The 22,866-nt window shown below is 46.8% G+C and overlaps 1 protein-coding gene and 1 pseudogene across 2 annotated transcripts in view; one reads left to right on the top strand and one right to left on the bottom strand.

Annotated features, from left to right (window-relative positions):
• Nucleotides 1-22,866, bottom strand: part of Myo10 (myosin X) — a 212,033-nt gene that overhangs the window by 91,027 nt on the left and 98,140 nt on the right. The window contains exons 1-3 of one of the 2 annotated variants that reach the window (XM_036206965.1): nucleotides 10,196-10,296; nucleotides 9,898-10,085; nucleotides 1,306-1,440 (exon numbers count right to left, since the gene is read on the bottom strand). In XM_036206965.1, coding sequence (XP_036062858.1) covers nucleotides 1,306-1,440; nucleotides 9,898-10,013 — 251 coding nt within the window. In that variant the 5' untranslated portion in view covers nucleotides 10,014-10,085; nucleotides 10,196-10,296. Of the gene's footprint in view, nucleotides 1-1,305; nucleotides 1,441-9,897; nucleotides 10,086-10,195; nucleotides 10,297-22,866 lie in introns of those variants that run through there. The other variant, XM_036206964.1, reaches the window with a different exon arrangement.
• Nucleotides 17,756-17,931, top strand: LOC118596593 (annotated as a pseudogene).

Genomic DNA, 22,866 nt, shown 5'->3' with positions numbered 1-22,866 from the left:
AGGAAGATGGTCGTACTTCAAGAGGAAGCCACACAGCTAAGGGGACCACGTGGCTCAGCTCTGCACAGACGCACGTGGCTGATACACACAGCCCAGGGGTGGCACAGAAGAGCCCATGCTCACACATAGGAGCTGGAGAGCCCTCAACTCTGGACATTTCACTCATCGGCTGCATGGCCTGGAGAGAATTTACTTTATATTCTGGATGAGCTCCGACTGTAAAATGGAGTCAGGATAGAGCAAGCGTGTCACAGGAAGTTCTGCAAAGGACCAGAGAGTGTTTTAGGCTTTGTAGAGCACGTGGCCCCAGTGTTGGCACTGCCATTTAATAGCAGCCAGAAACCACACAAGTGAGCAGGGCAGGGGCCCAAGAAAATTATTACAAAGAAGGCTGCAGAAGGCAGATGAAGAAGTCTGAAAATGGATGGTGATGACTACTGCTCCTGAGCTATATGTGAGAGAATGGTTAGAAGTTAAAGGAATATGTATCTAACTGCAATTAAAAAAGAATGTGTGTGGAGAGTGCATATATGGTACCCCAGATCTGGAATATGCTAAGCAAGCATTCTTCCACTGAGCTGTAACCCCAATTAAATAGAAAGCTGCAGGAAACTGTATTAGGCTGTAGGTTGCTGACCCTGTGACAGCTTTCTGTATCTGGGATTCAGTAATGTCTCTACTAATTCTACCACCCTACCCGGCACAAATCAGATACCAAGTTAGTTGTCTGTAGATGATACCTGGCCTCGCAGCCCTCTGTCAGGGTTCCAAGGATCATGGCTACCTACTGCTGATCTGTTCTGGGTGAGGCTGAGAAAATGCACTCTGCTCACATGGACAGCACCCTCCTCGTTATAAATGCTAAGCTCACTGCAATCAGGCAGCTGGAGTCACACTGCTTCTCAAAACCTCGTGGTATCAGCCTGAATGGCCCAACTGGAAAGGAAGGTCCAAGAACCGCTTCTGCCAAAGCAGGCGTTGCTGAAGGTTCCAGAAAGTGCTGGGCACATATTAAGACTGTTTATGTATTGGGGAGGTGTCAGGGGTGGGGGTTGGGAGGTGAGACAAAGGCTCACTAAGTCCTCTCTATGGAACTCTCTATGTAAGTCAAGCTGGCCTTGAATTCACAGAGATCTGCCTGCCTCTGCCTCCCATGCTGGGATGAAAGGTTTGCAGCAGAGATCTCTTGAGGAATCCTAACAGGCAAGCCAGGAAGAGAAATAGACAGACGAATTTTAGCTACTTACTCCATTCCAAAAGAAAAGCAAACCCTATCCCTTAGAAGGAAGAAAACCAACGTGATACCTGCTTTGGAGGATGGCTTGCTCCACACAGGATGTCTTCTCCTGTAAGGACAGGTCCAAAGAATGCTGGCTGATGACGGACAGGAACTTGAGGATCAGCTTGGTGCTCTCCGTTTTCCCAGCCCCACTTTCACCACTGAAAGACAAACCGCACAGGTGTTGGTTTCTAAGGAAAGACAATTATTCTGGAAACAACTACACTCCTGAAAACAAATCACCATTAACCCCAGGGAGAGCAGAGATCAAAATCCCTGTTGCCAGGCCGAGAAGAAGGCTCAGTGGCTAAGGGTGCTTACCACCGAGCCTGATGACCTGACTTCACTCTCTGGAACACACAGAGAGAAAACAGACTCCCACAAGTTGTCCTCTGACCTCCACGGCTGCTATAGCGTATGCAAGCCCTCCGCTGACACTTGAATAATCAATGTTGCTAAAGAACTTGAGCCGAAGCTCTTTCTCCTGCAGGCCAGTCCGCTTCTGGCCTCCCCTATGCTGCTTCTTATGCTGGACTCGGAGCTAGATGGTGCCTTTCAAAGAAGGGAAGGTCTGCATGTGCAAGAATCTTGATTTTTGTCTTGTTCCCAAACACATCCCTAGTACTTCAACAACACCTGCTCAGTGGGCTCCAGAAGGGTGGGTGTTAAATGACATGGGCACAGTAGCAGTGCTTTCGTGGGAAACAATGCAGGTAAATGAGCTCAAGAATGAAACCACCAGTGTCATGAAAGGATGAAACCCACACTACATGACTACCCTCCCAGCGATTCTGCAAGGGAAAGAGGCAAGGGCTGAGTGCCTGGGTCAGATCTGAACACTAGGGTGTCTGATTCCAAAGTCCTGTGGATGTTGTGCATTAGTAACAGCTAAGGGGAAGTGAACAGAGCATTTCAGACAGAGAAGGCCAATGGGGGAATCAAAGGATGCTTCCCCCCGTGCCTTAGGAGTCTGGCAAATGCCCGCAGAGAAAACAGGAGGATTCTGGGTAAGATAATAATGGAGCAGAAGCACAGAAGCCAGGCAAGGTGGTACTGGAAGATGCCGGCCAGGGCTGGTGAGTAAGCTGGGTCCATTAAGGTCACCTTAAAGAGCAAAGCCCTTGAGAGAATACTCTAGAAGGGCTGAAGGGTCCCTTCAGCAAGGTCGGCTACAGCCATCTCCAGGCTTAGCTGTTACCTAGCTTGTGGCTGCTCGGATCCTGTGCACATGGGATACCACTAGAGAGGGAACGGAAAAGCACGAAAGAGATCTGGGGGTGAGAGCCCCTGTCTAGTTTGGTAAGTGTTCAGTGAGCACTGTGGGGGAGAATCAAAGAAGCAAAAAGTGTAACTTCCAAGGGAAGCAGAAGCGAAGGGTAAGTAAGAAAGAGCACAGCCCGACAGAAGCCATCAGAGGCAGCATGGCGGAAGTGCTTGTTGGAAGTCGGACAGGAGTCCCTGGGTCCATGTTCTGGGCACCCTAAGGAGACAGGGATGCTACTGGGAACATGGTGAATGACTAAGAACATCTAACAAAAAGAAAAAATGACTCAAGTGACGAGACATCCCTGAAGTCAAGCTGGGTGTCTTGTCCCTCAGGGGACATCTGTTGGTCCAGGCCCACCACAGGCACCTCATCCTCTTTGTAAGCATTAGGGCTGGGCATAGGAGATATGATTCCAGGTTTTTTTTTTTTTTTTTTTTTTTTTTTTGAGACAGGTTTTCTCTATGTAGCTTTGCTCCTTTCCTGGAACTCACTCTGTAGCCCAGGCTGGCCTCGAACTCACAGAGATTCGCCTGCCTCTGCCTGCTGAGTGCTGGGATTAAAGTCGTGCGCCGCCACCACCACCCGGTGATTCCAGATTTTTTTTAAAGAAGCATCATAGCAATGGGTCTGGGGGTCCTGGCACAGTCTCCACACAAAACAGAGACAGGGAGAAGTGTGTTCTTCCTGCAGAGAACAACTACCCACAAACCCACACCTACTGTGAGATAAAAAAGCAAAACCCAAGGAAACCGGAAACAAGCCTACTTAGGGCAGCTGAGTCTAAGAACCAAGAAACTGTCCTGCTTAATGGTGTTTGAGATAATAAAGTGAGTGAGTCAAGCCAGTTTGGGCTGAGTTATCTTTTATCGGTATTGGGAATCATCTTGGTTCAGGGATTAACAGCCCTCTTCGCATGCCTGGCCCAGGCACAGCCTAGTGCTTAGTGTAAGGCTGGCACTGAAGTTGTTCAAGACTGAGTAGAGCACAAGCTAGGGGAGAAAGGTTCAGGGAAACAGCCAAATGACTCCTCATGTCTTAACAGGTACACACTGAACTGACAGGTACCTGCTGATTGAATTTTAAAAACAAAGGTGGAACTGAGGGTATAGCTCATTGGATAGAATGCTCGCCTAGCATGAGGGTGTAGCTCATCGGATAGAGTGCCTGCCTAGCATGCAGAAAGCCCTGAGTTTCATTCCCAGCACCACATAATGCAGGTATGGTGGTGCATACCTACAATCCTAACGCTCAGGAGGTAGAGGCAGGAGAATCAGAAGTTCAAAGTCATCTTTGCCAAGGCTGATGGCTACACAAAACCCTGACCAAAAACAAGCAAACAAAAGCCAAGAAAAACTAACGGGAAAATTCCATGATTAAAATGGATGAGGTTTCTTAAACCCAAGTTTTCTTCCTCTGACACACAGAGGTAGTAGGGGGAGTTCATGGGACTGGAAGGAGCATGCACAGGATCCCTGGCAGACCTAGCCTGGGGCTTCAGTCAGTGACAGAGGCTCAGGAATGATCTGGGTACCAGTGAGCTTACCAGTATGATGACCTGAATGTTGCCAACAGTTTCCACATCTGTCAAAATTCATCAAACTGTATACTTAAGATTAGCACACCTGACTTCAAAAGCAAGCAAACAGACAGACAGATAGACAGGATGGCAGACAGACAGGAAGGCAGACAGACAAACAGAAACCTTCCGGAACAGAGTGGCTTCCAGACTTCTCAGCCTTGGGAGAGGGCAGCTGGAGAATCACGACTGGGAAAGGTAGGAGGAGGAACATATTTTGGAGAGAAAATGATGAGAGTTCAGAACACAACCCTGGAGGTACCCATGAGATACGGGGGTGTGATACCTGAGGACTGTAGAAGTTGCCAGGGTGGAACTGGGGGCTTGGGGGACCAAGGAAACTCTGAGGGGGAGAAAAGGTGGAGGAGGGAAGATAGTGGAGATGATAGGGTTAGAGAGGGAGAAATACCAGGTAGACCATGCTTCAAAAAAGAGTGAGACAGCTTGAGGGGAAACCAGAATGACTCAATTAGCCACAGAACCAAATGTGCACCCCTCCCCGCAACATGTAATGCACTAGTGATTCCTGAGTGATGATGCCAAATTATCATAAAGGAGACGTCAAAGAACCAGGGGCGGTGAGGCTCAAAGATGCTGGACGCGGTGTGTCCTGGAAAGCAACAGGGGAGCGAGCCAGACCCCTGCAGGAGAGGGTACTGGCATGCACAGACTCTAGATGCTGGTCTGCTAGCAGGACACACTGGTGCTGGCAGTGTTCTAGGTCCATGCATTGGTCAACAGTCGCTGGTCCTTACATCTTATCTCTCTGCCCTCCATCTGTTTGCATACTGAGACGCTCAGGTACTACTGAGCTGATTGCAGAACCCAAATTGGAAGCTCTCTGGCCCTTTTGTAGCTGCTCACCAAGCATGCTACAAAACCACATGCATTCCAAAAACCACACAATTTTCACAAAATATAAATCAGATCCAACCTAATTTCTATCAGTTCCTAGTTGGTAGCCAACTAAAGAAGCGTCCTAGTGTCTAAAGGATTACGTCCAAAGGTCTTAGCCAGTTAAACAAAGTCGTTACATGACTGTAGCAGGAAGCACCACTCTGTGGGAGCAGAGACTAACGTCCAAAGCTCCACAGTCATTCGCTCACCAGGTCCAAGCCTCAGTTTCTCCACAGAAAAGGTTCTCCGAGCTTCTCCAAGGCTTATAAAGACAGGAGCTTTCCCCATGTAGTTCATTCCCCTAGATCTTCCACACCTATGCCCTTTGTCTGTTTTTTAATGTGAGCCACAACTTATTTCCTGTGTCAGGTGGTCCCTTTCTGACCCAATACACAAACTTGGCTCAAGCACTCATGGAGACATACTTCAAGAAACAAAGGTAAAAATAAAAGCAGAGTTTAAGAGGCTGGAGAGACAGTTCAGCAGGTAGGAGCACCTGGTGCTCTTGCAGAGGACCTTGGGTAGGTTCCCAACACTCATATCCGACAGCTCACACTGCCTATAACTCCAGATACAGGGGAGCCAATGCCTCTGGCATCCTTAGGCATGCATACATGTGGTGCACATTAGCTCATGCAGGTATAGCACACACACATACACGATTTTTGGTTAGTTAGTTTGTTTTTTGTTTTTTATTTTTGTTTTTTTGAGACAGGGTTTCTCTGTGTAGCTTTGGTGCCTGCTCTGGAACTCACTCTGTAGCCCAGGCTGGCCTCGAACTCACAGAGATCCATCCACCCCTGCCTCCTGAGTGCTGGGATTAAAGGCATGTGCCACCACTGCCCAGAACACATACGTTTTTCTTAAAAATTAATTTTTCAAAAATGTAGTTTAGGAGCAGAACAATCTTGAAATGGAGACCAGAGAGGTACAGACTGGAACTCTAAAGCCCTGGCGTTACCACAGCCGGCTGGGGAATGTCAGCCAAGGTTGAACTACCACACCCAGTCAGGTTCCAAAAAGGCTCTTTTTTTATTTGCTTGATAATGTGGAGGGCTAGGAATCGAATTTCCTCTGATTTTAATGTCAATAGCTTGAGAGAATAGTGTGTGAGACTAGAAAGACACATGTCGTCCACCAGGGGGCAGAGCAGGCCCAAGGAAACCAAACTGATGCCTGTGTCCAGCAACTTAGCTTTAAAATTTCTAGTTCTCTTAATTCCCACACTTCCCCTGAAGAGGAGGAGAAGGAGGAGCAGGAGGAAAAGGAAAAGGAGGAGGAGGAGGAGGAACTCCCTGCCTCTGCCTCCCAGTGCTGGGATTGAAGGCGTGCATGCTGGGAACTTCCTGTTTGGTGCTCACTCCCCAGCCTGTGGATAAAAAACACATGTCTTCTGCTTTATCATACCTGCACAATGACTGCACTGATTTTCCCCAACTGCTCTGGTCTAGCAAGTGTTGTACCAGTCATGTTCTCATCCACCACTGTCCCCCAAAGTAACAGGGCAAGCACTTATCAGTGCCAAGAATCTCAGTACCTAACTGTGAAGCACAATTTGATATTATGGTATGCTCTGCTTCCTGATAATCTCACAACAGTATTCTCATATGCTAAAATGACTTCAAATTCTAAACGTTAAAATTTCTAGAGTAGGGTATGGTGGTGCGCACCTTTAATCCCAGCACTCAGGAGGCAAGGGTGGGTGGGTCTCTGTGAATCCGAGGACAGCCTGTCTACACAATGAGTTCCAGGACAGCCAGGGCTACATAGTGAGAGCCTGTCTTTAAAAAAAAGAGGGGGGGGCCGCCTAGACAGATGACTTAGAGGTTAAGAGCACTGGATGCTCTTCCAGAGGTCCTGAGTTCAATTTCCAGCAACCACATGGTGACTCACAACCACCTAGAATGAGATCTGGTGCCCTCTTCTGGCCTGCAAGGACACATGCAGGCAGAACACTATACAAAATAAACAAATCTTTAAAAATAAAAATATCTAGAAAGTTACCTTAAAAACATCTACAATCAAGCTATATCTTCCTTCCTTCCTTCCTTCCTTCCTTCCTTTTTTCTTTCTCTCTCTTCCTTTCTCTTTCTCTTCTTCCTTCTTCCTTTATTTATTTATTTATTTGTTTGTTTGTTTGTTTGCTTATATTTTTGAGGCAGAGTTTCTCTGGGTAACCCTAGCTGTCCTGGAACTTACTCTGTAGACCAAGCTAGCCTTGAACTCAGAAATCTGCCTGCCTCTGCCACCCAAGTGCTAGAATTAAAAAGACATGCGCCACCATCACCTAGCCAGGAGTACATTTCTAATCTTAGCCCTCAGTAGACTGAGATTCATGCATCCTGAGTCCAAGGTCAGCCTGGGCTACATGCACAGACCCTGACTTATAAGGGCAAACCCCAAACTACAATCTCACATGGTACTTGCGCCACAAGTCAAGTTACTTTATTAGGCATGCTATTCTTTAAAGCTATTTCTGTACAGAGTGGGTAGCTTCACTTTGCCTAACTTTGAATCAGCACGATCCCTGCTTGCATTACTGAATACCCTGACAGTTGTGTCCAAGTTACGTCTACGGTCTTGCATGTTAGTACCACACTGACGAAGAGAACAGAGTCCATCTCTCCACACGCTTTGGGGGAGGGGAAATTAGCTCAGTCATTCATGTGCATGCAATTTCCAGTTGTTCAAAATGCAGGGAAACTTTCAACAAGTATAGTGGGCAGATCCTGCAGTATGAAAACTGTGTGGCACCTGCAATGGTCATTGCAGAGTGCCCACAACAAAGCCTCCAAAAGGGTTCCATGCCTCCAAGCCTGGCACAGTGAACAATACACCATAATCCTGCAAAAACACGTTAGCCATTATTTAACAGTATGGACACATCTCAAATGTCTTCAGGCACACTCTCCCTTCCCTTGCCTGGGGTCTGTGGGAGGGCCTCCACTGGTACCCCGCCCCTTCCCTGACAGGAATAGTTTCTCTGATCTGGGGAGAGGAGATGGGGTAGGGCATGTTCTGCTCAGCCCCAGATCCAACCTTCGCCATCTGGGAATTGATCTCCTGTGGTGATGAAGTCCACCCATTACCTGGCTGCATCCATGAGCAGGCGGTCTGTCTGTGTAACATGGGGCTACAGCTTTGGCCGGCTTGATTGGCTTGAAGTCTAAAAATGGCATACGGCCCTCCATCTGTCTCCTGTGTCTTACTTTCACGGAACTGGAAATCCCAGAGCTGTCTATCTACTGCCCCCCCTTTCCACTTTCCTTCCTCTTGAAATAACAGAATGGTTTTGTCACAAGCTGGGGCTAGAAAGCCATGTAAAACAGCTGTCCAAGTCATTCAGAACGGCAGCTCCATGGACTGTCACTCCTCAGCAACAGTCATGCCCTATGAATGGACGCCTGGAGGGATAAATGAATGAAATGCTTTGATACTCCATGGAAACCTGAGCACATTCATCATATCTGTGTTGGACATCACCCAGGCCATGCTTATCCCCCCAGAACAGGCTCCCAGTACAAACAATAAGTTCTAAAGGGATGCCACCAGGATGTATGCAGTGGGCCAGTTTGTATTCATTAATGATAAAATTTAAGAAAATTCTAAAAACGTACTCCAGTTCTTTTTAAAATGTGGTTCTTAGTGGGAAAGGTTTTTACGGTATGGGATCCTACTACATTATTTTCCCAGTAAGTAAGAGCTGCGTATGTTGGTTGACACACACGTAAGTAATCCCAGCACTTGGGAGGACGAGGCAGAAGGAATGGTGTGAGCTGGACACCGGTGTGAGCTACACAGGAAAATTCTGTCTCAGAGATAACCAAAGACACAAAGTTATACAAACAAACAGACACACAAGTTAGACTTGGCATGTCACAGCTAACACAGAATTATTTTAAATAAACATGTCCTAGTACCATTCTCTTAACATAAGCATAGCAAGCTCTCTTTCTCCACCTAATTCATAGGTAACTTGAGGACAGTGGGTCTCAATCTTCCCAATTTGTGGACTTTAATATAGTCCCTCATGTTATGGTGACCCCAAACCATAATATTTTTGTTTTGCTTTGTTTGTTTGTATTCATGACAGGGTTTCTCTGTGTAGTTTTGGAGCCTGTCCTGGATCTCACTCTGTAGACTAGGCTGGCCTCGAACTCACAGAGATCCACCTGCTTCTGCCTCCTGAGTGCTGGGATTAAAGATGTGTGCCACCACTGACCGGCCATACAGTTATTTTTGATGCTATTTCATAACTGTAATTTTGCTACTGTTATGAATCATAATGTAAATATCCATGTATCCAAAAGGTCTTAGGTGACCCGTATGAAAGGGTCAGTCCATTCTAAAAGGGGTCACAACCTACAGGTTGAGAACCACTGGTTTGGGGGCATCACATTAAAAAAAAATATTCTTAAAATCAGGACATTGTGATCTAGGGTGATTTCTGTCATAGTAGAGAGAAAGGCAGTCTTGTTCAAACATTCGAGCGCCATAACTAGGTTTCTCAAATACGTAAAATATTTCAAATATGAGACAATATTTCAAATATGAGACAGCCATCTGTCTTTAAAGAAAGAGACTGACCGTGCTTTATCCACGAAATAGCCGGAAGAATAACTCAAGAAAATTGGGAGGAAGGAAGAGAAAACGGGAATGTATAAATGATCGCACAAATGAATGAATGGAGGGCCTAGGTGGGGCAAAACCCACAACAAACCCGCACAGTCCACCTGTGAGCTCCGTGTGTCTTCTGAGGGTCCTCGGCAGGAGCCAGGTGGCTAAGGGCTCCTATCCCACCAGCGGCTCTTGCAGGTTTGTGCTGGGCTGGGCGCAGCCGGCCTCCCCCTTACACCCACCTCCCTGCTCCTGGCTCACCTGATGAGGATGCACTGGTTGTCATGGCGCTTCCACAGGCAGCGGTAGCACTCGTTGGCGATGGCGAAGATGTGCGGTGGGAGCTCGCCCAGAAGGCACCTGCTGTACAGCTCCATGGTGGCGCGCTCGTACAGGCCGGCGATGGGCTGATAGGGGTTCACTGAGGCGATGATGGAGCCGATGTAGGTCTGCAAGCAGAGAGAGGGGAAGGGCCGGGCAGCGTTACCGGGGGGCCAGTGAGCCGGGCTCGGATTCGCACCTCGCCTGCTCCGCACTCTGCACAGGGACCTGGACCGACCTGGTGAAATGATAGTCTCACAGGGCCTCGGTGCCCATTGCCCACGCCGTCCCTACACCCTAATCTGGTCACTGCGCAGGTGCGCCGAGCCGGTTCAGAGCAGGCTTTCTGGGAAAGGTTAACAGCAAATGAGGATGGCGAGGAGCCCAGACCAAATCCCTGTTCCCAGGTGACCTCCCCGGTCGCAATCCTTTCCTGGCACAAAGCCCAGTCAGTTCCGGTTCCCTTCCTCCACCAGTGGCTGTTATGAAACGGCAGGTGACAAAGGCAAAAAATAGAAAATCGGGCAGGGGGTGGGGTGGGGAGGGGGGACGGGTACCACTGGGTGTGGGGAAAGCAGTTTGGGCGTGGGGCAACTTGTGGAGGTTACCTGCTATGGACGCACAGCGAACAGCACTGGGGATGTCGAAACAGTTAAAAACTATCCCATGTTAAGGGCTGTCAGTCACTTTTTAGGGTTTTTTTTTTTTTTTTTTTTTTTTGAAATAGAGTCTCTATGTAGTCCTGGCTGTCCTGGAACTCGCTGGGTACACCAGGCTGGCCTCGAACCCAAGAGATCCGCCCGTCATTGCCTCCCAAGTGGTAGAATTAAAAGCATGCACCACCACACCCCACTATGTAGCCACCGGTTTTTAAGCATGATAGGGAGACTGTTTGGGAAACGCTACAATACCTCATGATGTGCCATCTAACTTGTTAGGAGCATCCGTGCCTGGGAGCATCACCTTTCTCAGCCAATATCTGGGCAGAAATTACTCAGCCCTCAGAGCAGTGCAGCACAAGCTACATACTACAGCTTAAAGCTATGGCTTTCCTCCACTGGGACTCCCATCATTGGCATTTCTGCATCTAGGTTCCCCAGTTTTCCAGTCACACGCAGCCAAGGCAGTAGGTCAACACACAAGGAAGCAGCAGCCTGCAGACACCTCCCACCTCCAGGGAGCACACTTGCTGGGCTTTACCAGGGCCTGTGTGTGTCCCTCTCCATTTCCCATGTGTTGAAGCCCTGGCCCACAATACCTAAAAATAGCACTGCACTTGAAGACTAGGCCTTTAGAGGGTGACTAATTTAAACTCAGGCTCCGAGGGGGTATCTGAATCCAATTCTGCCTGGTGTCTTCATAAGAAATGGGCAGAGAGCCCAAGGATGCACGCTTGGAAGCAGGCCAGTAAAAAACGGCAGAAAGAACCAATCGCACCTGCTGACCACTTTGTTCCTAGAACCCTGGTCTCCGGAACCATGAAGTATGTGTTGTGTTGTGGGGTTTTGTCATGGCAGCCCAGGCACGCCATACACAGGCCTAACCCCTTTAGAATTCACAATGACTGTAGGAGACACGCAGCTCCACTACACCTATTTTTCTTTTTCTGGTGAAGAAACTAGGGCATGAGGAGAAAATGTTGACAACAGCCACAGAGTCAGTATGTGGTAGTGGTGAGGTCTGAATCCAGGCACCTAATGCTAGAACCTTCTGTTACCACATTCGTTAAAGTACAGCAACCCTACAGGGTAGGGGGGCAGCAAAGGTAGACAGAAAGTCCGAACATTCTGAGAACATCTGTACCTCATTATAATAATTTGTAGTGATTTATATTCACAGTAACTGCCAAGAACACCAGGCAAAGAAATGTATGTTCAGTGCAACTTTTAAACCTAAGAAAAGTCTAGATTGGGGAAATAATCTGAACCAAACTGAGATTAAAAACCTAAATGGCATTACCATGGTAATTGCCTCTTAGGTTTAGAATCAAAAAGAATGGAACGCAGATACGCAAACACTTGCACACCCATGTTGAAAGCAGCATTGTTCATACAGCCAAAGGGTATGAAACCCAAATGCCCACCTTCAGATGAAAATGTGAGAAAGCTGTGGTACCTCCACACAACAGAGGAACCTTTAGGCACAGAAAAGGAACGGAGTGCTTAAATACCAACGCAGAGGGTTTGAAATATACCAGACACTTCCAGAATAGGCAGGGCCATAGAAACAGGAGGATCAGGGTTGAAGAACTCCCTGTGTGTGCTAACAGTTAAGCACTACCAGGTTTCCGTTTGGGGTGATATAGATATTCGGGGACTAGATTAAAGTATGGGCCACTCAACATCCTAAATGCACCGTGTCTCACTGGTTCATAGACTTCACGTGATGAACTTTATGCTAAATAAAGTTCACCTCAATCAGACAAATTAATGTTATTTTCTAAGTAAATGTGCAGGTCTTTGGAAATACAGATACCTTAGAAAGTCCACTTCTCTGTAGGGAAAATTGAGCCAGAAAGAAAAACAGAAGCCACGCCTCCTGCTGGGGAGGAGGCGGGTGAGACCCAGGCATTCTGGTCCCTTTCAAGTGTTAGTCTCTGTGGAGGAGACGCTCAAGGCTCGAGTGGTTGGTTGGAGACCTCCATTTTGTCTGTCTGTCTCCTTTCTGCCCTTAGTGTTGTGTTAAATGCTGTTAATCATCAGTCAAAAGCATTCATTCTGTCACTGCGCGATACTTTTTCACTCACATCAACAGAGGTCAACGGTCAATGCCATCACTCTTTAGAAAGCCAAATGTGCCAGCAGAGGAGCCATTACATGCCATCAACATAATGGCTTAGATGGACACATGAGCATTCAGTAGATTTCCACATCTGATTCCCTTAATTTGGTGTAAAGTTGTAAACCTATCATTAATGAGACTATTTGTTAAAATGATATATCATGTCTTGGTTATTTTGTATGCCATTCATAACATTTGTATGGTGTCGTAAAATTCTGAACTGTCTTCCCTCCCTCCCTCCCTCCCTCCCTCCCTCCCTCCCTCCCTCCCTCCCTCCCTCCCTCCCTTCCATGCATACCTATGAAGGCCAGAGGTTGATGCCAGGTATCTTACTTTAAAAAAAAAAAAAAAATGTGTGTCTGTGTGTGTGTGTGTGTATGCAACATGTGTAGGGTTGCATGTAGAGGCCGGAAGAGGTCACTGGATCTGCTGGAGCTTCGGTTACAGGCACTTGTGAGCCACCTGACATGCACTTGGGAACTGGTCCTCTGGAAGTGCAGCAAGTGCTTTCTCTCACCACTGAACCACTCTCCATCCCTCTGCGACCAGATCTGTTACTGAACCTTGACCTCATTGATTCAGCTAGGCTGGCCAGCAGTGAGCTCTGGGAATCCGCCTCCCTTCACCTCAGGAGTTGGGTTGAGACAAGTGCTACCGAACCCAGCTTTTTGAGTTGGTGCTGGGATCTGAACTTGAGACCTCTTCCTTGCAAAGCAGGCACTTCCCTCTTCCCATCCCCACCCTTGTTTCTAAAACTCCGAAAACTATCAGTAATTCTCAATCTTCTTTTCTGCAAGCTTGCTTAAAAACAAAGTGCTTATTTCTCCTATAGTCTCAAAGCCATGTTCCCCTTTCATGACTGGGGAATCTCTAAATCACACAGCATCCTTTGGGATATGGCTGATTCTGACAGCATAGATGACGTGGTTGCTTTGTAAACAAGAGACATAATGACCTTCATTAGCGATGGTAAATACAGAGCAGCCAAAATGGTCTTTTTTGCAGTAATTCAGGCTGGACTTGCCCAGTGAAATAGTTCCCAGTGATCAGTCTGGCAACTGACTGTGTGTTGGTTACACAGTCTGAAAGTCTGGGTCCACATGCTGTCCCCGTCCAATGACAGTGCTTCCTGGGGTCAAAGGAAGCTGGGCACTTCTAGAAACAGCTATTCTACTTGAGGGCAGTCCACAGAGCTTGGAAATGTGTGGTGTATCTCAGTGGCCATACTTATAAAACTTCATGAAAAAAAGCACTATGATTCCTTTCCCCACTGACATGGCCACTACCACCCAGAGCCACAATTTACAGCTAGCCTGTGACCTGAAGCTCACTAACACCATTCTAGAAACATCTAAAGACTGCTTCACGAAGCCACCACCTTTCAGGAGAGAGGAAACCATGGATGCCAATAGTCACCTTAACCAAGATTCTCCAGAGTCCATGATATAGGCAGAAGGCCGTCAGAGCTGCTGTGGGTTTAAGGAAAAGACTAACTGGCTAATGTCACAGCAGCTCTGGTGACTATCCATGTCTCCTAAAGCCATTCTGACCTTCACACCTGGCTCTTAGGACACAGGGAGGGTGCTCTGCTCAGTTACCACTCACTTAGCGAGTGGCCAGGAAGAAACAAGGTCTCTTATTCTTACAGACTATTGAGAACTTCAAATTCATATAAACATGGCCGAAAGGTATAATTCTTGGCCCCAAACCTTGATTTTCCATAGTCTGGAAGGAAACTTCTGAAGTCTACAGCATGTGTTTTTATGTCCTCAAACACAGGGTAGTAGCTGACTTAACCCACCCCTGAGGAGTTTTGGTCTCACCCAAGCTCTGAGTCCACAAACACGATGCCCACAGTAGACAAGGAAGATGGTACTTGCCAATCTATGCTGAAATCATTGCAGGCTCTTGAGGTCAATGCTGCCAGAGGACCCCTATGGCGACACTGGAGAATGGTGCCATAGGCGATGGCCTATGGAATGAAAGGCTATGTCTGAGGGATGACTTGGGGGGCCAAAAGTGGTCTGCCAACAACAGAGCTTTATTGAAGAAACTAGATAATGGATGATACCAATCTAAGTTGTTCTCTTACTTTTCATTTTAGACATATATAAGGTAATGTGAAAATCGAAATATGGGTTTTCAAAATGATTTGCATTTCAGCATGTTTGAAACTTCTTATCTTTTGGGGCTGGGGACTTAACCCAGAGGCAGAGCCTTGTTTAGCTGTATTAAGTCCTGAGTTTGATCTCCAGTGCCACAAAAATCAACCACCTTTGTACCTTTTAAGGTAAATTATTAGTGAAACTGTAAGTGCCTTAGAGGCTGCCTACTCTAAGATATATGCTGGCCTTTCACACTCCATGCACTTTTATAGCTCCCATCCAGACCAGCAGTTGAATTTTCCTGCCCTAGTATGGTTTGGGATACATCTCCCTCTTGGGTAAATGACATCAAGTGAAGCTGCACCTGATTATTAAAAACCAAGCAGTTGGAGCTGGGGGATGTAGTTCAGTGGTAGAGCACATGCTTGACATGTTAAAGGGTTGGGTTTTGTTCTCAGTATTGACAAAACAATAATACCCCTTTTGGGATGCAGGGTGGATACAGCTCTTCCAACCTGAACACAAGAGGTTGACTATTTCCGCTTATCACATCAATACTACAGCACTGTTTTTAATGGATTCCCGGCACCCAAAAACTTTTCCCTTGCCACAGGAATTTTTGTTCTTTTTCTTTTTTAAGATACAAGCTCTCCTATAGCTCAGGCTGGCCTTATTCTCCCTCCTCAGCTGCCCAAGTGCTAGGATGATAGGCCTGTGGCACCATGACAACATTCTTTGTCCCACGATTTTAGATGAATCGTAAGCCTACATTTTTCCAAAACAACTTTAGCTGACATTTCATGAGTCCAGGTGTGGTGATTCGAAAGAGAATGCACCCCCACCCCACCACAGGCTCATATGTTTAGCCCCTAGTGGTTGAACTGTTTAGAAGACCAGGGGGTGTGGCCTTGTTGAAAGAGGTGTGGCCTTACTGGAGGAGGTGTGTTACTGGGAGTAGGCTTGGAGGTTTCAAAAACCCACAACAGGTTGAGGCTCTGTCTGTCTGTCTTTCTTAATCTCTCTCTCCTAACTCCCCCCCTCTCCACCTCTCTGCCTGTTGCCTGCAGATTAGGATGTAAAGCTCTCAAGTACTTCTCCAGCAGCATGCCTGCCTATCTACACCGTACTCCCTGCCACGATGACAATGGACTAATCCTTTGAAGCTGTAAGCAAGCCCCAATTAAATGCTTTCTAGGGGTTGTATTGGTTACAGTCTCTCTTCATAGCAATAGTAACTAAGACACCAGGCAAAGAGGGTGATATATGTGCACATCATCAGCCTTTAGTTGCTAAACAAGACCCTTCCATGTAGGCAGGCAGAGGCCGCCACTTTAACATCTTTCATGACATGAAGACGACGCCTCTACAATTCCTTGGTGGGTGAGTAGGGGTAAGGATGGAAATCAGGTTTTGACAGATACCACCCTGTGGATTAACAGCAATGGTCTCTACCGCCAACACACAGAGCTCAGCTCAGCCAGAGTCCCTGTTTTGTATGCTCTTTTTGACTGACATCTAGAATCCATCCAAGATACTGCCTTGCTCAGGGCCTCACCATACTTGGATTCAATCTCCACAAGCTGTTGAGAAATTATGGAGGCATAATTCCCAGTCTCCCTCCCTCCATCCCACCTCTAAAAAGGCCATATAACAGCCTACTCAACTACAGAACACTTGGGTCAAGGAATGGGCTGTATATACAAGAGGGGCTACAGGGTGCTCTCATTCTCTGTTAGCATGCTCGTTGATGTCCGTGTAATCACCAAACTGCCTGGATCCTTTCTCAGACATCACCCCCACCATTCCGTGATATGTGACTGCATTCTCAGAACAATGGCTTCAGTCCACAGAAGGACTAAACTAAAGTTTAGTAAAACTTTAACTGTCTGAACCTCACAATGGAAGCATATTTAGAAACAACCACTCACTACAGTCATTGATCACAATAGTCTACCCAAATAACAAGTGGCAGTGTTTGAAACCTAGCCAAGATAATCATGATCAAAGACAGCCCCCCCCCCCCCCCCGTTAAGGAGGGCACCCTTTGCAAAAGTGCTTTTGTCTCTAAAACCCAGGCTGTGTCTTCAAAATGGGGAGAGAAATGCAATGGGGAGCTAAGTCAAACTGGCAGGTGGAGGGAGAACGGGCTGGCGTGTGCTATCAGTTGGGGCGGAAGGCACAGCACTGTAAAGACCCTAACAGCTGCGAAGCAACACTGCTTGCAGGCTTTGATCACTCTGCACGCTATAAAAAGGTATTATTACTGCTCCAAAAATGGCCGTGATGACTCGGCAGCTTAAGGCTGGACACACGCAGGTGCCAGCTTCTGCATGCTGGATTCCAAATTCCACAGCACTACACAACACAGTCATTTTTACGGCTGTTCAGAAATAGAAAAAGACATCCTATTTTTGAAGCATGTAAACTTTCTTGCCAGAAGAGTTCCACCTAACTCACCCTGGAAAACATACTTCCTTGCCCATTTTAATAATTCGGAACAGCCTCTGCACATGTTGCCTACAAATGCTAAGAGAAACTCATTGTTTCTTCAACACCAAATCTATCAAACAAAATTCAGGGCTTGCAAAACCAGAATGTACCTATATCTAACCCATCAAAAATTTAATTTGATTTCATAGTATATGTGTATGTCAAAACACCATGTTGTATATCTTAATAGAGTGTTTTGTTTTTATTTTATTTTTTTAAAGATTTATTTATTTATTATTGTATACAGTGTTCTGCCTACACGTATGACTACAGGCCAGGAGAGGGCACCAGATCTCATTACAGATGGTTGTGAGCCACCATGTGGTTGCTGGGAATTGAACTCAGGACCTCTGGAAGAGCAGTCAGTGTTCTTAACCTCTGAGCCATCTCTCCAGCCCTTGTTTTTATTTTTAGTCATGCACATAACTTCTTGGCCTTTTGACTGAGATCAAGTGGAGTCATTGTTCTTGTCAGTTTAACACTGGATGCAGCCCTCTATATAAGAATGATGTATTAAGTGTAGTTTTAGAGAAGGAAAATGGAGTAGCTTGTTATGTTGGCTTGGTACTGTAGTAGCTCTAGGAATGGTGTTCCCCATCTTACAGTAAAATCAAGTGTAATTTAAAAAATCTTTCAGGACCCACAGGTTTTAGCTGCACTGAGTTACAGACGTGAAGGTAACCTTGTGGGATGTCAGAATCCCCACAACGGGACAGCTAATCTGGACAACAGGGTCCAGAGAAGTCCCAACACCTGGTCCTCAGCTCTAGCGCCAGGCTCCCTGATCCATGGCTTAACATCTCTTACCAAGATTCTGATCAGCTGTAGCCTGGCCACTCTCTGTTACCATACATGATTCCTATCTGGAAGTGCTTCATGAGTTAGAGAAGTTTATTAATGTCATCGCGATCAACCCTCTTCACCTGTGGGCCTGCAGGGCTGGACAGAGGTCAAGTAGGCCAAAACATACCAGGGAAACTGGTTATCTACAGTTTGTGCTGTGGGCTATTTTCCTGAAGGCAGAAACTGTCCAGAGGAGGAAATCACTTCTTTCAGATTTATTTCCCACCCACCATTTCTCCCTCTCCTCTTGCAGTCATCCCAGTTCAATATGGCGGTGGTTCACTTTCTTCTAAATCTTGGACTTCAACTTGAGACTCATTTCCTCAATGGACTGCTGCACCTCTTCCTGAGGATACCCCACAGATGGCTCAAACCCAACGTGGATGAGGCTAGCCTCTCTTGAGCACCAGTCTCCTCCCACAGAACCACCTTGACAATGGCACCAAATGGCAACCAGTGATCTGACAGAAAGTCAGAGTTTTAGAGCTGACAAGATGGCTCAGGATGAGAGGCATTGGCCACCAAACCTAGTGACCTGTGTTCGATCCCCAGGACCATGGTGGAAACAGACAACCAACTCCTACAAGCTGTCCTCTGCCCTCCACATGTGCACCACGGCATGATGGCATGCACATGCATGAACACACACAGACACACAGACACACACACACACACACACACAGAGAGACAGAGAGAGAGAGAGAGAGAGAGAGAGAGAGAGAGAGAGAGAGAAGGAGAAGGAGAGAGAGAGAACAGGAAACTCATAATTAAATAAATAAAATTTATAATTTTTTAAAAAGTAAATTCAGGGGTTGGGGATTTAGCTCAGTGGTAGAGCGCTTGCCTAGCAAGCACAAGGCCCTGGGTTCGATCCTCAGCTCAAAAAAAAAAAGTAAATTCAGCCTTCCTGCCAGCCAATGTGACTAAAGAATTGGATTCTGCTTCCCTGACTCTCTGTGATGAAGACATCACCATTTCCATTTCCAGTTTGGTTTCCTGGTCAACTCTCCCTCCAGATCTGTCACCTCCTAGTGTTAGCCAAAATTTTGTTGCCAGAGTTCCCCACAACTCATGTCTAGTTTCTGCCACCATTTCTAAGGAGTTCAATGAAGTTCATTAACTCTGCTCTTGGGCACCTTGATGATCAGGGATTTGCAGCCCTTGTTCCAGTGTTTTGGCCTGAATTGGATAAATGCCTCAAGTGTATCTTTGTACACACTCCAATGCTGCCAGGAGAGCTGCTTTCCTCCTTAGCCAAACGTCCCGACAAATGCTCCAAACTCGTGCAGTTAACATGGTGGCTGAGGAACTCTCTGCTGCCTCCTCATCCTGATGCTCAGCTACTGGTCTGTGTTTTCAGCTCACTGTCTCCCTGAGCTGCAGTCAGTGGTTTGCTAATGTCTGTCCTCACCAATCAATTAAGTGCCTTCCACTTATGCAATCTTTCAACAAAGTTTACTGTGAACAAGAAGAATTCTGCAACCCTGGATCCCAGCACAGAGCCCGACAGTCAGGCCGGGCTAAATTGATATGGATGTACTGGGGACATACATTGCAAACGCTTCCCTCAACATACCCATGCTTTCATTCTGTTCAGGGGTGCTCTTTGCTCAGTCCTTCTATGTAAGAAAACCATTTGCCATGGTCTGGTTGCAAAAAATGAAAACACTTTTAAAAAAACAAACAAAAAAGGTTAAATGTTAAATGTGTTTTTAAAAAATGCAAACATCATGCCGGGTGGTGGTGGCACACGCCTTTAATCCCAGCACTCGGGAGGCAGAGGCAGGCGGATTTCTGTGAGTTCGAGGCCAGCCTGGTCTCCAAAGCGAGTTCCAGAAAAGGCTCAAAGCTACACAGAGAAACCCTGTCTTGAAAAACCAAAATAAATAAACAAACAAATAAACAAACAAACAAACAAATAAATAATGCAAACATCGCAAGAGCTGAAACTCAGCACCCAGGTTTAGAACTTTCAGTGTCCGTCCCATTTCCTGGAAAGGAATTTATGTTTCAAATTCTCTTCCTGTTGAAAGGAGTCCGAAGCAAAGGCGAGTCAGAGTGTGTGTGGAACATCACAAAGGCCCAGGTCCAAACTGTGGCCATAGTTGGCGCCACCGTGTGTGGATGTGGATAGTGGTAACTTGAGGGCACAGGTGGGTAAATTTTGTGAATACACAGAACCAACCAGATGGTTACAATTACATCTTGGCAACACAAATCCTGATTTCAAGTAAGGGTGAAAAAAAAATGGTCAGAAAACAAGAGCCTCCTCACAAACCACACCACACAGCTGTTCCTGGTGTGTGCCACAAGCCAAATCCAGCTAAACGTCCAAGCTCTAGGCCCTCCTGAAATTTGTGGCAAGTAGAGATTTTTGATACTGGCTTTGACAATAGTCAAAAGCAAACTAAAAGCTCTACTTTGGGAAGACTCAGCTTGTGGAAATGAAACACTAATTTTGGTTATGGTTGGTGTACCCTAAACAGAAACCTCCATGACAGGATATGCCCATCTTCATTCACATCACCCATGGTTTCCCAGAGGCGAACGCCACGTCACTCACTGCCTGCTACAATCAACAGGCCACTGGCTGGCCAGAACCTCTCTGTTAGTGCATTTTTCTTCCAGAAGCAAGCTTCAAAAGCAACTCAGGAATAATGCATACTTTTACATATTGGAGCTGAAATACCACCTACATCAATAAAGGGCTATTTTTGAAAGAGCTAAAAATGAATGAGTGTTAGAGCATCTTCCCTGCTCACATAGCATGTATCTTTAGACAGCCTGACTCTTCAACCAGCTTCTTTGATTCTAATCTCTGCTGCTGTTTGTTCAGCAAGACCAACAAACTGGGCAGAACACAGACACACATACACAAAAACCGGACTCCTCTGGGGCCCTCCTCAACACCATAAATGCAGGCTCCCTGCGGCTCCAGTGATGTGGTCTGGAGCCATTCCTTAGTGGCTGGGAGAGGAGTCTCCTCCAGAACACTAACTCAGAACTGACAGACGCTGTAATGGAGGGAATGTGTGTCTCCTCCATCTGGCACCAGGCAAAGCTGCCACACCACCGAGCCTGGCAGTCCCCGCCTGCACTTGGACACGGAGCTTACTGCCAGAATTATGGGAAACTCATCCGCTCCAGTCAACACTGTTTAGATGCTAGACAATCTGAGATGATCCAGACTCCAGGGACAAGTAGGACAGGCCTTCAAAACCCACAAAGCCTCTCTAGTCTCCTTGAGGGGCTGCCAACACTTGGTGTCAGGCTGCCCTGCCATCATGCTTCACGAAGGAGCTGGGAATCCTTCCTTGGCTCTCTCGTCTGCTTGTTACCTAAGGCCTTATTTCATCTCTATGCTGGTCTAAAATCTCTTCAAGGCTGAATTATTCGAACACTCTTGGCTGGCAGATCAGATCCCTATCAACTGTCCAGGGAAAGTCACTTTTTATAAACTTTTAATAGAGGTAATGTGGACTCTATGCCATCAACCACACACTTTCCAGATCAGCACGATGGCAGTGGGGTGGGGGTCCCCAATCTTGACACTTGTGACACGTTGGGCCAGATAATCCCCTGTGGTAGAGACTGTAGAGGTTGGTAGGAAGCATTCAAGGGCCTTGAGTGGCTAGAGATCATTAGCATTTCTCAACTTACCTATAATAATTAAAGACGTCTTTGGATACTGCCAAATATCCCAGAGAGACAGTTATTCAGTTGAAAACAAACGCTTTAGGGTTTTCTAACCTTGGCTGTCTATCCCAGCTAATTTCCCAGCAAACACTGGTTCCAGAGTCACAGTCAACTTTCTCTCCATTTAGTGAGGCCCTCATGTACAACCAAACTTTCATCTTTGTGGGATATGTTCATCAGTTTTCATCAGGAGGTAGGAAGGGATGGGACCAAGGAGGAGAGGCCCTCTTGCGTCCTCACCCCCACCCCCACCCAAGGACCATCAGTGAAGACTAGTAGGCATATGTCAAGGAGGCCCAGAGTGGAAGCCAGGGCCACAGTGAGGAGCTACAGTGAGGAAGAGGAAAGGATGAGAAGGCAGATGAGGTAAAGCCCCCGACACAGAAGGGTCTGGAATTCCAGGAAGGGAATCCAGTATTGGAGTCTAACGCAGGGCTTGCACATGGGCAATGCCAGGAAGAATGGAGCTGATTCTGGAGGGTAATGGATCCAAACACGCCAGTGGCAGAAGAGAGCCCTGGGGCCTGCAGACACTACCAGAGAAGAACGATGCTCAGCTTCTCTCTTCCTGGAGCAAGGGTATGCCCTCCCACAGGAGGAGTTAAGGGACACAGGCCGTGTTCAGAGGCTCCAGCGATAGGGTCCAAATGAAGACTGTGTCACACTCACTTGATCTTCTGTCCCTCAGTGTGTATGCTGTCAGTTAGCTCTGGCTTTTCCTTCCTGCGAAACTGCAGGCTGGGGCCAGGGACATGCTCTAAACATCTTCCAAATGCCCCTGAACGTGGCGCCAAGTTCCAGGCTGGAGCCTTCTAAATAAAAACTTGTCAGTATGAGATGAATAAGTTGGATAAGGAAATACAACAGTTAAAGTTTCTGAGGCATTCTATTATTCTATTTCAAAACAGCTCTGACAAAAAGAGGGCTATGATATCTGCCCTTTACAAAGACAATTTATAAAAAGGGAAATTCTGCAAGAATAAATGAGCCATGT

This window comes from Onychomys torridus, chromosome 15 (genome assembly GCF_903995425.1).
Source record: "Onychomys torridus chromosome 15, mOncTor1.1, whole genome shotgun sequence".
NCBI lineage: Eukaryota > Metazoa > Chordata > Mammalia > Rodentia > Cricetidae > Onychomys > Onychomys torridus.
The sequence above is the reverse complement of the archived record's forward strand: the minus strand, read 5'-3'. Positions and strand labels throughout refer to the sequence as shown.